At 39.7% G+C, this 14,367-nt stretch overlaps 1 protein-coding gene across 2 annotated transcripts in view; it reads left to right on the top strand.

Annotated features, from left to right (window-relative positions):
- Positions 1 to 13,344, top strand: part of mcf2l2 (MCF.2 cell line derived transforming sequence-like 2) — an 83,500-nt gene extending 70,156 nt beyond the window's left edge. Inside the window, exons 27-34 of one of the 2 annotated variants that reach the window (XM_053634111.1) lie at positions 295 to 398; positions 1,502 to 1,583; positions 4,505 to 4,576; positions 5,678 to 5,767; positions 5,920 to 6,035; positions 7,780 to 7,895; positions 11,008 to 11,102; positions 11,895 to 13,344. In XM_053634111.1, coding sequence (XP_053490086.1) covers positions 295 to 398; positions 1,502 to 1,583; positions 4,505 to 4,576; positions 5,678 to 5,767; positions 5,920 to 6,035; positions 7,780 to 7,895; positions 11,008 to 11,102; positions 11,895 to 11,995 — 776 coding nt within the window. In that variant the 3' untranslated portion in view covers positions 11,996 to 13,344. Of the gene's footprint in view, positions 1 to 294; positions 399 to 1,499; positions 1,584 to 4,504; positions 4,579 to 5,649; positions 5,768 to 5,919; positions 6,036 to 7,779; positions 7,896 to 11,007; positions 11,103 to 11,894 lie in introns of both variants that reach the window. The other variant, XM_053634110.1, reaches the window with a different exon arrangement.
- Positions 13,345 to 14,367: the final 1,023 nt, after the last annotated feature.

The following is a 14,367-nucleotide window of genomic DNA, read 5'->3' as shown; positions in this document are numbered from 1 at the left end:
ATAACAGATGGTGAGAATTCACAGGGATGTCTTCCATCTAAGACCTTATGACTGCAGGAACACTGCGAACATATAAGAAGATTTTTGTGTACCTATTGCTATATAGCAAAATCTCCTCCATTGAAGACATGTGGGACTTCAGGACATTACTGAAATGTTGAATTGACCTGTTAGGTGGTGACATTTAGGGCGTCTTCTTCTCATGCCGTGTCCCTGCCTCTCTTTTTGTGTTACTTCTACACTAACCCCTCACTTACTCCTGTGCTTCTTTCCTTCTCCGCTTGCCTCCTTTAGCTGGCGCTATGTCCAACCTTAGTTCAGACCCATCCTCAGCTCTGGCTAGAAAGCGCTTCACCTTACACGGCCTGTCCAATCGCAGGTCCCTGCCATCAGGTAATGCAACAAAGTCTTCGCCATTTTCGTGTCTTACATCTCACGTGTCCTTCAGAGAGCAGTCCAGCCTCAAACTGTCTCCCTTTGTGCATATCATGATAAATCATTCTCATCGCCATCCTTGTCATTCATTTCGTCATGTACGCGTTTCTTTTTTTTTCCTACCATATGAATGGCAACTAAATAGACCACATGACCCTGGAGAATTATCATCACACTCTTAGATTCTCAGAGGAATTCAAATGTTAGAAAAATAGGCCGAGCGGTACAATAGACAAAAGAAAACATGAAAGGTGAAATTCCCTGCGCTCAAGCAAATGTCAGAGTGTACTGTTTCAATGTGCCTCTGTCGTGCTGTTGACATTTAAAAAAAAAAGAAAAAAAGATGTGTATTACCATTTTAGGTAGATGTATTTGATTCAAGGTAACGCTTCATTTTTTATTGCTCCAAGCTTGGACATGCGCTCCTATGTTGAATAGGATTGTTTCATTTGATATAAAGCAATCTTTGGATATGAATATGTACACTCAAATATAAAAAAAAATACATTTTTAACTGCATACTTCAGCAAAGGATGTACTTTGCTTGAGCACGGTTGTGTAACTCTTCCTCAAACATCCATGTCTGCAATTAAATCCATCAGTATACGAATTAGTCATGGTGACATTTCAAGACAACGTGTCAATATTACACGTATTGGCTTCCTGAGACAGCTCCTGCTTGAGAACTTGAGGCTGGCAATAAATTTCATAATGTTATCATATCTGCCATCGATTTTTCATGCAGGGCCTGTGAAGCGGCAGACCGCCGGATTGTCCACGGTCTGTCATTATCATCCCGCATTTCCTTTGCTCTGCTTCACTCATCATGCATTTGTCAGTTACCGAATCAAGTGTTTAGCCGCCGGAGTGATTCGCTAAATAAAACAGACTCCAGGAAAATGAATAAAGTTGACTCCGAGTCCTGTAGAAGACAGGAATCAATACATAGACTCACAGCATAATTTTTCATCATTTGCGCACACTGTGCTTGTCTTCTCTATCGCTCTAATCTTCCTTTCCTCATTCTCGCCTAATTACTAACACTTACCTGCGTTTTGCTCCAGAGCCGACGCCTAAGGAGGCCGAAGTCCCTCGCCGCTTCTCTTTAGCCTCTTCCGTCAGTGCATCCTCGACCACACGCACAAAAGGTACACAGATGCCCGTGTTTCCTTTCTCTCATTCAACATTGAACGTTTACTTTGTGAAACAGCCTTCCTCTAAGGATGAGACCGCCAGACCGATGACTCATAAAGAAAAATACAACACACTTTTGTTCGTGCTTTTTAAAAATGTATGAAATGCGTGAAATGAAGAGTCGTGTAAATTCCACCCACTCAGAAAAACGAACCAGCACACATACGTCAGCATGGCGCCTGCAGTTTATGTCTCGGTGACATCAGAAAAACCTTGTCTTTTCAATCATCCACCCTTTTCACTTAAACCCGTCAGTGTTGTAAGATTTATTTAATCTCCACACTCACCATGTGCTAAGCAGATTCATCTCCAACGCAACATTCCTCCTGTGACTAATCAATAATAATAATAATAATCTACTTTTTGTTTAAGCTGTTAAAACACCACAGTCTACAGTCAGCAACTGAATAAATATTCTGACCATGCAATTTGTTGCTGTCTCAGACAAAAAAAAAAATTGCACATTGTCAAAAATTTCTTTGGTCGTTGCAACGTTTGGGATTTAAAAGAAAGGCAGATGTTGAATTGTGGCAGTAGAGACAAGTGTCTCATCGCAGTTCTGTCAAGACAGCAGAAAGAGATGGAAGAAATTGAGGATTAATTACAGCTTCGGGTTAAATAGCTAGCTAATTAGGAAGCATATGTGTAGTATAATGACAGTTATGACTGTTTTGATGATTTCATGCATCCAACAAGCCCTGGACCTTGCTGATTGATGACATAAACAGAATGTAATAATTTTCATAGAAGAACCGTTATCGTATAATCTGACACGGAGGAACAAGTAATAATGTTAAGCTGTGCTTACACTTACACTTAAATTAGCACTTTGTTATTAAAAAAAAAAACTCTTGTGTTGTTTTTTGTGTTTTTCATACTATATTACCTCCCCAACAGAGGTTTTTTTTTAGACCGATGGTACTCTTAGAGCACGACCGATTGAAGGATTATCAGGATGTATTTATTGATAAAGACTTCTGTAAGGGCCACTGCCAAACGCTATGAATGTAAATGTATTACAGTAGTCTTATTTGACACCATGTATAAGATGATCTCAGTAAAATCTTGGCTGAATTCTATACCAGACTGTGTGATGAGGTGTTCTTCATGTTAGATTATACAGGGTGTCCCAAAAGACTCCATATATAGGGGACTATGTGTTGGTTGTTCCTTCGTCAATGGATGTTCGTGGACGTTCACTTCTCGGCCGGTCTACAACACTTCCAGACTCTTAGAATCTGTTAATAAGTTTGGTGTCGTGTGTGATGTGCTCGCCGTATTTCCTGTTAAAGTACATCGCAACCTTGCGACAGCTTCCCGATCCAGCCATGAGAATGATTTCAGTACGTTCTTTTGTTGTCTAAGGCATTCTTGGTAAATGGTCAATGGTTTGCACTTATATAGCGCTTTTTTCCACTGTGTCATTCACCCATTCACACACACACACACACCAATGGTAGCAGAGCTGCCATGAAAGGTGCTACCTTGCCATTGGGAGCAACTTGGGGTTCAGTGTCTTGCCTGGGGACACTTTGGTATGTGGAGACACGTGGGCCGGGAATCAAACCGCCAACCCTATGATTAGTGGACAACCCGCTCTACCACCTGAGCCACAGCCACCCCCTAACCCTATTCTTAAAGGCTATTGGGGGGGAATATATATATATATATAAAATTTTTGGAAGACATTTGATAAAATGTGTTCATTTCCCCTATATGTGGAGACTCGTGGGACAGCTTGTACAATGAAGAACCTTAAATTCTCATGCTGCTTATGTCATCAATCAGCGCAATCAGGTGTTGTGGGTTAAATGGCCTTGCATGAACAGAAACATTCATCAAAGTGAGCTTGAGGCAACAAGGATATTTTTTCTGTCCATTTTCAACATTGCCGCTACCATATTTTTCCTCCTTTGATGGATAGGATAGGTGGATTTTAGATGAGTGTCATATCAATGGACACACTGGGATTTTACTAAAACATTTCCTGATGCTGCCAGAAATTTATCATTGACTATTTTTGGTCACGAAAGCACCAAATCTGTCACCGGCGAGCATGCCACATGCATTCTAAGACCACCAGTATCAACCGATGTTGTGCAGTTTACGACAGTGACGTAAAATATGCCATAAAGCCATAGTTAAAGGTTAAAACCAGCTTTAGACTAAAAAAATAAACATTAAGAACACCCATTAACAGAGATCTAAAAACCTGGCTGAAAAAAAAAACAATAGATAGAAACCATCACAGATATTCTAATGGGTTCCACTACAAATACCATTACAAGCCATCAGCTAACCATCAATACCGTTACCATTATTGGTCCTTAATGGTATCCACTAGACATAACATGCCACCAATAGAAGACAACAAATTACCAGTAAAGACCCACAGGCACCAGTACAGTTTCCATTAATACCAAATAATTATAATTCCCATTATAACCATTAAAACCATTACAAATTCTATGAAGGTTTCTATTGTTTTGGGGGGTCTTTTCAGCAGGGAAGACATTGTGCAGGTGTTTCCTCGTTAGCAAACAAGCTGTATATGACATCACTGAGACATCATTTGTACACGTTGTGCAGATATTGCCTAGAAGTGTGTGTGCTACAGTATTTGGCATGGTGAGAAAATGATATTTGAAAAGAATCTCATCAGTAATAAACAGCAACTCTTAATAAGCTGACATTTAGAAAGTAGCATTTTCTTTCTTGAACTTTGCTTCCGACGCTGTTCCCATGTATTATGAGAAAACGCTCTGTCTGCAGAGGAGTGGAACCTCATTCAATGCTCATTATCTAAATGCTCTTTTCTTGGTCAGAACAGATTGGCAGCATATTTGCTTTAATAAACTCCTGTTGCTTCACTCAGGTCCTCTATCTTCGACCATTAAAAGCAAGAGACACCAAATTAAAAGTGACCCAACTCCATTTGGTTATGAAGGTATTACACAGAGAAACGAGAACCCGTGCATGTGGAATGTCATGTTTGTAATACGTGTTTGAAATGAAGGAATGAGCTCGGTTTGGGTGGGAATGTCTGACGTGCTGTGATATGAATGTGCATGATGTCATGGGCAGAGAGCTTGCTGTTGTGAATTGAATTCATCTTTGTTAAGTGTCTTGTGTAATCGAAAGTGCTCACTGTGTATGTTTGGTTTTTTTGGGGGGTCGGGGCTATTTGCACCTTGATGAAGAATATTATTTGTGCCTAATGTAGTCAGTGCCAATTCCTACCCTGTCTTCCTCTATAACACAATAGCCACCAATTTGCTTGCTAATACTTAATATCAAACTTTGCCATTGCATTAATATAATCATTAGCCTAACTTGCTATAAAACTTGGCTTGCGCACAATGTAATTGTTAGCTAATTTATTATTTACCGGCTAGCTATCTTGCTAGCAAACTTGGCTAGTGATTTACACAGTATAATCTTTAGCAAACTTGCTATCTACCTTGGCTAGTGCTTTACACAATGCAATCAAGCTAACTTGCTATCAAACTTGTCTAGTGATTGACACCATATAATGGTTAGCCATTTTGCTATCAAGCTTGGTTAATGTTTTACTGTACACAGTATGTTAGCTAACATGCTAGTGAATTTGGCTAGTGCTTAACACTATATAATCTTTAGTTAACAAACATTTCTACTGGTTTCATTTACACAGTATAATAGCTATACTGATTTTGGCTTGGTAGAGACTTGGGCTCCAGACCTGGGCTACAGAACCTGACTTCATTAGCTAGCTTGTTAGCTGCTAACTTCTACTTTGATGGTAATTTTTTTGCAGTGTTTGGTTACTGTTTGTTTAAATGTAGGTAGCTGGCTAGTTTAGCTAATGTTTCTAAATAAGGAAATGGCAATACTGTTAGGCAAGGCCACTTTTATTTTCCAAGTGTGCAAATAGCTGCAGTTTGTTTATTGAAACTGGTGATGGGGTTTGCTGTAGATCACTTGTAGATATTTGCATGCTTGTGTGTAGTGCTGTGCCATCCCATAGTATCGGATGCGGACATTAATCAAAAGGGTACTTTTCTCTCAGATTCTTTGCGAGATGCTCTTCCTGCTGACAGCAAAAATAAAGGTACAACAAGTACCAAGCCCACTGTGCCTAGGTCCACCTCTCAACCAGGTAATCATCAGAGAGAGAAAGAGCGAAACTGGTGTGTCTGATTCTCAAGGCTCCTTATTTTGTGTAGTAGAACCTTTTGAACCCTCCTATTTCTGAAAGTGTACAGATTTTTTTTCTCAATGATTCATTTGAACTTTTTTTTGTCCCTCAAGGATGGACCCAGCGCCGTTTACCCTCAATGGACACCGAAGACTTTGAGACCATCCCATCCAGTGCTGAAGAGCTCTCAAATTCCTCAGACGGAGAGGAGGACAGCAGTAACAAAAATGTACACAGCCTTCCCATATTACTGTGTCTTGAATGAGTTAATAGTAACCCAGACAATAAACAAACACGCATCAGCTCTATTAAAAGTGCTATCTGCATTTCCACCCTCGTTCCTTCCCTTGAAATCTTCCCAATCTCTATAGAGAATTTTTTTTAAATGATGCATTGCTATCTCAGATGCTGGTTATCGAGGTTTGCGAGACTTGACATTTAACAAACCAAAAGTGATAAAGCTTATCCATCTGTGGGCTTTCCTCCAGTTTTAAATGCGCCAGGGAGTCTTTTTAATCTGCCTGGAGGATGAGAGCAAAAGATCTGATTAAGAAGAGCGGCTCGATCAGAGCACCGTAGCCGAGAGCCAGAAGACGCCATCTGATACATCCCACTGAGTAAAGGTTTCCCTTTTAACTCAAAGCCTCACCACTAGACGGTGTTGTTTAACAGTTCAAATTAGTTTTAGAACCTAACCAGACCGTTTTTCCCCCTCTTTTCTGTCATATAATCCTACATGACTGTCTCAATGTCTCTAATCGGCGTCGCCGGTATCTGCTAATTCTGTTTAAATCAAAATGACATAAGGAACAAAACACGATGGGATGACCTCCCAATAATCCACCCAGAAGTGGACTACTTTCTTATAAGAGCGCATCCCAAAGTGTTTTATTCCACTTATACCACAGCAATTTGCCAACATTTTACAATTTTTACTTTATTAATGATTGACATGCTGTGCTTTTTAAGCATTTACAGTATAGCTGCATTTAATGTTGTGGAACAGCCACAGCAGAATGGAAGTTACTTTCCATTCTCACTTACTTTATAGCTGTAGTGTCATTGACTCAACCACCCCCCCCCCCCCTTTTCCCATGGTGAAAAAACTAACTAAGGTTAATCAATAACGACAATTTTTCACAGCCTTCTTGGCTCATATTTACCAAGGCTGCTAATATTAGTGGAGGGCACTGTACATACACAACACAAACAAAAAAAAAAAACAACGAATTGGCTGAATGGTGTTTAAGAAGAGGTGTGCCTGGAAAAAACATACACATAAAACTTTCGTTGATCAAAAATACAGCAATGTAAAAAGGTAAACATGCCATTAACGCCAAGCATGTAGAACACAGCTTGTGATAAATAACTATAATAATTATCTTTTTTTTTATGTATATAACCTATGCCAGGGGTGTCCAGTCTTATCCAGAAAGGGCCGGTGTGGGTGCAGGTTTTCATTCCATCCAAGCAGAAGCCACACCTGAGTCTATTGAAAGCCAAGATCATCTGATTAAACAGGTGAAATCAGGTGTGGCTCCTGCTTAAATAATTCAAAATAATTGATAAAAAACCTTACTCTGGCACTTACACCTCTACACCTTGAAAATAATTATCATCATTTTAAAATCACCATTCATATTACTGAGAATATGTTCAACTTGTTTTGCCTTTAGATCAACAAAGTAAACGAGAAAAACAATAGGACAGATGTACGTTTTACACAAAAAGGTCATTTTTGTCCTGCCTCATGTCCAGCATCTCTCACTTACACACCATCATGAAGATCCCCAAGCATGTGAATGTGGTTTGAGTATTTCCTTCTATAAATACTGTATTGTTTATACTGTCTTGCTGGGAAAACAAAAGACATGACCACGGTCAATGAGACATTGATTCTTAGTAGTGAACAAAACACCAGGGTTAAAGTCTTGGTGCTCTGCCTCATTTTTTTTCTTCTTCCACACTTTCAGGGGGAGAACAATCGCTTTCAGGTGCAGCTGACGTACGAGTCACGAGCGCCGCAGGAGATGTCGCTGGAGCCTGGAGATTTAGTACAGTTCTTAGAAGAGGTTGAGAATGGCCACTGGTGAGTAATGGATAGAGCCTCCTGCTGTTCTGCTACCTGTCCCACCCACACACACCCACATATACAGTATATGTACTGTATACACACACACACACACATACAAACTGCATTCCAGACAGAGCTCCAATAAACCTTCCATACACCCCATTTTAATATTTGAGATTTATTACTGATGCATCTCTCATTAACCTTAATTCATTATGCAGAGGTAATGTTGTAAGAAAGAGAAACTATTAAAGCTACAGCATTGCTGCATTTCTATTAAAGTGTAGTATTGAATTAAAAGTTAATTCAGAGCGAGCTCAACAAAAGGCACATCCACCATACAGAGTGTTTTTTTTCCGGATGAATGTGCACATTACAATGCCAATGAAAACGCAGAACTGAAATGAGCAATAGATTCCATTGTCTAAATCTAAATAAAGAGCAGTTATCCTGGATATCACATGCAAAACCATTGCAATCGACGAATGAGGGTCTTTTTAAGTCTCGCATGAGCGTGTGCACTACATTTTAGGGTGACTAATACCCTATGAAATTAAAGTGACGCTAAGAAAATGCACCGCATATGCTCATATTTCATCAGCTCATGCATAATTCATCTTTCAAACTATCTTCAATCATTTTAGTATCTTCTTCTTCAGCACTTGTGTGTCTCGCACCCGCTCCACCCCAAACAGTTAGAAGGAATTGGCATTTTTTTTTTCATCGAGCTTAGTCAACACAGCACTTTGAAATCTTCTATAAGTTTAGGAGAAGTTTATGTGCTTGTGTTTTCGCACATTGAGTTGCAGTGTTCTTCTCATGGCACATTTCTCTCAGATGTGCACGCATCTGCCCATGGCGAGAGTGTGACTGTGAATGTGTGTGTGTGAGTGAGAGAGAGACATATATTCGCACTCACTCATATACCACGTTTCTGCTCTGCTGCTGACAGCAAATTTTCCCCCTCAAACTTAGGATGGAGTTTAATGCTTCTGTTGTTGATGATGTTAACTTTTATCATTACAGACAATGCCTTTTAGTAGTCTTCACTTAAACAGCCAGAGGGTTTAGTTGGGACAGAGAAATTAGCCCAGTATCAGTAAATATTCATTTAAAGTGTTTGCATTTAAAACTCTAGACCCCCTGTCCCAGCTTTTGTGGGTGACAGTTTACACTGACAGTTAAGAATTAAGCTTTAAATGAATGTTTATTCGGGCTGGGCAAGTGTTAGATGTCAAGACATAAGATGTAAGAGCTGTGCCTATAACCTGTAGCACAGCTTCAAGGACAATTTGACACTGCTTGTCCGAATATTTTTCCTAACTTGCTCATTTTTTTATTGAGAACATAAAGCATCTGGCTTCCCATTCCAATGAATAATCAGTACAATAATAATCAGGGCAATAATCTGTTTCAGTTGAGTCATGTAACTGATACATATACAAATTCAAATAAATGTTCAAGTAATTTTGCCAATGCTAGTAGTAGTTGTACAAAATCCTGTTTCTGCCATTTAATTAAAAAACAAAAAACAAATAGTGAAGTATTTCAAAAGTGCCATGAAATTATGACTTACAGTTACAGCTGCAGTTATATAGCGCTTTTCTAGACACTCAAAGCGCTTTACAATGTATGGGGGAAATCTCTTCAACTACCACCAGTGTGTTGCTTCCACCTGGATGATGCGACGGCAGCCATAGTGTGCCGGAACGCCCACCACACACCAGCTATTAGTGGAGAGGAGAGAGTGATTCAGGGATGGAGATTATTAAGGGGCCATGATAGATAATGGGGGAATTTCAATGACCAGAGAGAGTCAGGGCCTCAGTTTAACGTCTCATCCAAAAGACCGTGCTGTTTTTACAGTATAGAGTACCTGTCACTATACTGGGGCATTAGGCCCTACACAGACCAGAGGGTGAGCACCCCCTGCTGGCCTCACTAATACCACTTCCAGCAGCAACCTTAGTTTTCTCCAGGAAGTCTCCTATCCAGGTACTGGCCAGGCTCAACCCTGCTTAACTTCAGTGGGAAACCAGGCCAGAACTGCAGGGAAAAATGGCTCTTTCTTACAGTAGTATCTCAAGGAAATATTCTCAAAATAATTATTTTGTATCATAAAATAATGAGTTTCTCGAAATTTTGACTTGCTGTAATATTCACTTCCAATGCTAATGCCATGACTAAAAAGGTTTTCATTTACAAATTCTTTATCAACAGAATCCACAGTCATGTCTGTAGTCTTTTATTTTGAATTTCTCTCAAGATATGAATGTTTCACCACATTCAGTTGGGCATTATGTGTTTCAGGACCGTTGTAAACATCATTAATGTATGCTTTCTACAAATGCTAAACCACCTTTGATTAATGGTTCATTGGTTCCATATTTACACATAAAAATGGCAATAAACCACATACTAACCAAATCTGTCTGAGTGTGTTTTGATGACTGTTAAGGTGTAATGTGCTTTAAATCTATATGCATATTGAAAGCCAAACTGAGCCATAAACAACTATGAAAATCCTCAGTTTATTGCTGTGCTCGTCATCAAAAAAGTGCTAAACATATGTATTTAATAATGTGAACATTGATGATGGTCCCTTACTAGATAATGGGCAGAGCCTTTAAATGCGTCAAAAAAAAACTATATGGATGGAGGAATGAATGTGTGGGTACGTGAATGGATGGATGGAAGAAAGGATGGGTAGATGGATGAGTGGCTGGATGGTTGGATGGATGGAAAGATTAATGGAAGGTAGGGTGGGTGGTTAGATGGGTGGGTGTTGGATGGATGAATGGATGGATGGGTGAGTAGATGGATGTACTGTACGTATGTATGCATGGATGGATGATAGGTACACAGATGGATGGATGGATGGGTGGATGGATGATAGGTACACAGATGGATGGATGGATGGATGGGTGGATGGATGATAGGTACACAGATGGATGAATGGATGGATGGGTGGGTTGGTTTATGGATGGTTATATCTACAAGGTTCACCTTTGCCATAGAAAGCCATGCCCCACCTCTGACTCTCACCTTTATTGGTTTTCCTTTTAAATGAACCCCAGTCCTTAATTTAGTTCTGCAATTAAATTGACCATTCTCTCTCATGTTCTAGGCTAGTCAAGAACTTAATTACTCTGAAGACAGGGCTGGTTCCACCCAGTATCCTGCAGTCTACAGCAGGAGGAGTGGACATTTACAGTAACACTGGTATTTAATCTAACCCACCGGGGGAAAAGGAAGAGAGGGGTGGAAGTTACATTTGAATTACCATTGCTGTTGAACCTTATTTCACACCAGTGCTCAGTATGAAGCATCCTCACAACAACATAATGAACAACTATAATGTTAGAATGCAGGGCCTGTGTGCTTTTGACCTTGGATGTTACTTCCACCCCTCTTTTGCTCAGGCACAGTGAACAAAGTGAGCACCCACAAGGCATCAGATCAAAGTGGCTGGGGATGTTGAAATGGGTTGTTGAATGTGGTGAATGGCACTGAAGCTGCTTTGTATTGCCGGATTTGCATTTTTACATTTTTTTTTTTTTTTGGAAAAAAGGAAGGAATCTAAGTAGAGCATGATGTCAACCCCTGAGGCATGCGCTCCTTTCCATGATGCCTGTCCTTGCTGTGTTCACAGTCTTGCTCTCCTCATTTGCTTGAAACCCCACCCTTGTCATAACAAGCTGCTTAACAGATACTGGATTATGTCTTAAAAGCTTCTCGCTGGCCTTTCAGTTTGGATTGAGGTGTTTGTTTGTTTTATGGATATTGGACTTTTTACCCCTGTCTTTCACATTCCAGCAATCCCTCCCTAATTATATACGTTTCTTCTAGCATTCAATAATATCACATGATGTTGTTTGGCTAATATTATTATTTGCTTTAGAGAGTTTGCCAGGCCTTGTCTTGTACCCTTGTAACCCTTCCTTCCTACTTCCTGTTGATTTGCATTGACAATCACACACTGTTAAACCACTTATTTCCATCCTCTCCTTTCAGACATCTTCAGTGACCTGTGTACGGCGGCCCTCACAGACCCAGAGGAAACAGAGGAGAGCGCTGGGCTGCTACCAGTCCAGGAGAACAGAATTGCATGTTGAACATGTCTTTTTTTTTCCTTTTTTTTTTTCTTTCTGCATCATTTTAGTGCCATACATTGACAAACCACGCAGGATTCCTCCCTGCTAAACCTTTGCGTTATTGTAAAGTGAAGACAATCTTTGCTGCTATTCCCACTTGTGCCATGTGGACAAGAGCTTGGATTTTTTTGGCCTTTAGACTCCACTTGAACCTTGCTGATGCAAAGCAACGGATCGGGCCAGCCAGCTGTCAGGGTTAGCTATGATCTCCTTTGACATTTCTAAGAGGAAAACTGGAATCCAGTGTATTTCTAAGCAGCGTTTCAGCGTCGGCTCACAGCGGCCGCTTGTTTTTGAAACAGGCCTGATCATGTCATGACGTTGCGCGAAATTGAGTGAGAGAGAAAGAGACTCTAAATTGTCCTGTCCTGCTGAAATTACCACTCTGATTTTTCTTCTAGCCTGGATCACTTTTGTTTATCAAAGACATTCAACCGGAACGGAAGTCATCTCAGCAAAATTACTTGTTTCGATTCTGTTGGTCAGAAATGCAGCAATTTAGAGTAAAAATAACAGTCTACAGTATTATGTGTATGTATATTATAGAAGATTTCTGTACTCTTTTGTATTTGGTGTCTTGTTTGTTCTGTAATTGCTCTTTAAACATTCATTTCTGGTTCCTCAAATGTCTCTCTTGGGGATGTTTAGCCTCTAAGCAATTTTACCAGTCATTTGATATTTTATTGTAGCACAAATGTTCCAACTGTACTGTAAGAACAAATAGCATTGCTATATATGAACTTTATACCCTTTTTTATTCAAACAAATTCAGTTTCTAGTCAAGAAATCAAATCAAAGACAAATCACTCTCTGCAGCGTATCAACTGTGGCCTTCGTATTTTGCTTAAAACAGAAGAACATTTTGGAGCATGCAATGACAGCTTGTTACTGAGCGTGTAACAGTATCACAGCAAGAAATATTACACATAATAAGAAAGAAAAAATAAATTAATTGAACCATGTCTTATTGATTTTTAAAGTGGAGGCTGTAAACATTTTCCAAGTCTGACCACTCATCTGTATATATCCTTATCCGATTTCGTCGTTTATTGACGATGATTCTAAGCACAAAAATTAAATGTGGAATGCAGAGTTTATTGCTGATGATTATAATACACTGTTATTTATTAAGAGAAGCTGATGTTTTTAACTGGTTCATATGGTTAGTGTATTACCATCTACATTTTCAAACATATGATTAAATACATACAAAGTAAATCCTGAAATTATAACATTTCCCTTATTGAGCATGGAGGGCAGCTCTTTCTTTTTTTTACAGTTACATTTATATAGCTCTTTTCTAGACACTCAAGTGCTTTACCTAATATGGCGTGGGGGGGGGAATCTTCTCAACCACCATTTAGTGTGTAGCATCCACCTGGATAATGTGACGGCAGCCATAGTGTGCCAGAACGCCCACCACACACCAGCTATTGGTGGAGAGGAGAGAGTGATGTCGCCATTTCAGAGATGGGGATTATTAGGGGGTCATGATAGAGAAGGGCCAATGGGGGAATTTTGCCAGGACTCCAGGGTTATACCCATTCTCTTTTACCATAAATGTCCTGGGATTTTTAATGACCTTAGCGAGTCAGTACCTCTGATCTTTAACATCTCATCCGAAAGACCGTGCTGATTTTACAGTATTGTGTACCCATCACTATACTGGGGCATTAGGACCCACACAGACCACAGGGTGAGCACTAATACCACTTCCATCAGTAACCTTAGTTTTCCCCAGGAGGTATCCTATCCAGGTATTGACCAGGCTCAACCCTGCTTAACTTCCCAGGGAAACCAGGTGAGAACTGCAGGGAGATATGGCTTTGTCATTTTTCTTTTGAAACACTGTAAGTGAAGGGACCCCTGTTGTTCACTTTAAAAGCAGTCTTTTTCTCACAGTATACCTTTTTGCTTTTTTTTGCTTCAAAGTGGAAAAAAAAAAAAGGAATCGACCTGCATAACCCTTATGTTCTGCTCAGGTTAACATGACACGTCACTTTTTTTCCTGAAAATGCAACAACAATAATAAAGCACTTAGGCTAAAAATGACTGGTGTCTATACTAAAAACAGTACATACAGGATTTTGTAGAAGTTTTTTGTGATTGTTGCAGCCAAAAATGCTTGATTTTGCTGCAGCTTTTTTCAAAATGTGCAATGGAGCTTGCAGAGTTTTTTGTGCCTTTTTTGTGGAAAACTACTTGAACAGGTAAAACTACAATTGCATGAAATTGTTTTACACGGTCTTTCGGAGTGATGTTTGTTGGTAAAGGAGACCTTATAGCTGTACTCATGTTCGATGCACATGAATCAACGAGGACTGTCGCTGTTT

Source organism: Ictalurus furcatus, chromosome 10 (genome assembly GCF_023375685.1).
Source record: "Ictalurus furcatus strain D&B chromosome 10, Billie_1.0, whole genome shotgun sequence".
NCBI classification, from domain to species: domain Eukaryota; kingdom Metazoa; phylum Chordata; class Actinopteri; order Siluriformes; family Ictaluridae; genus Ictalurus; species Ictalurus furcatus.
This window is presented reverse-complemented; position numbering and strand designations above follow the sequence as displayed.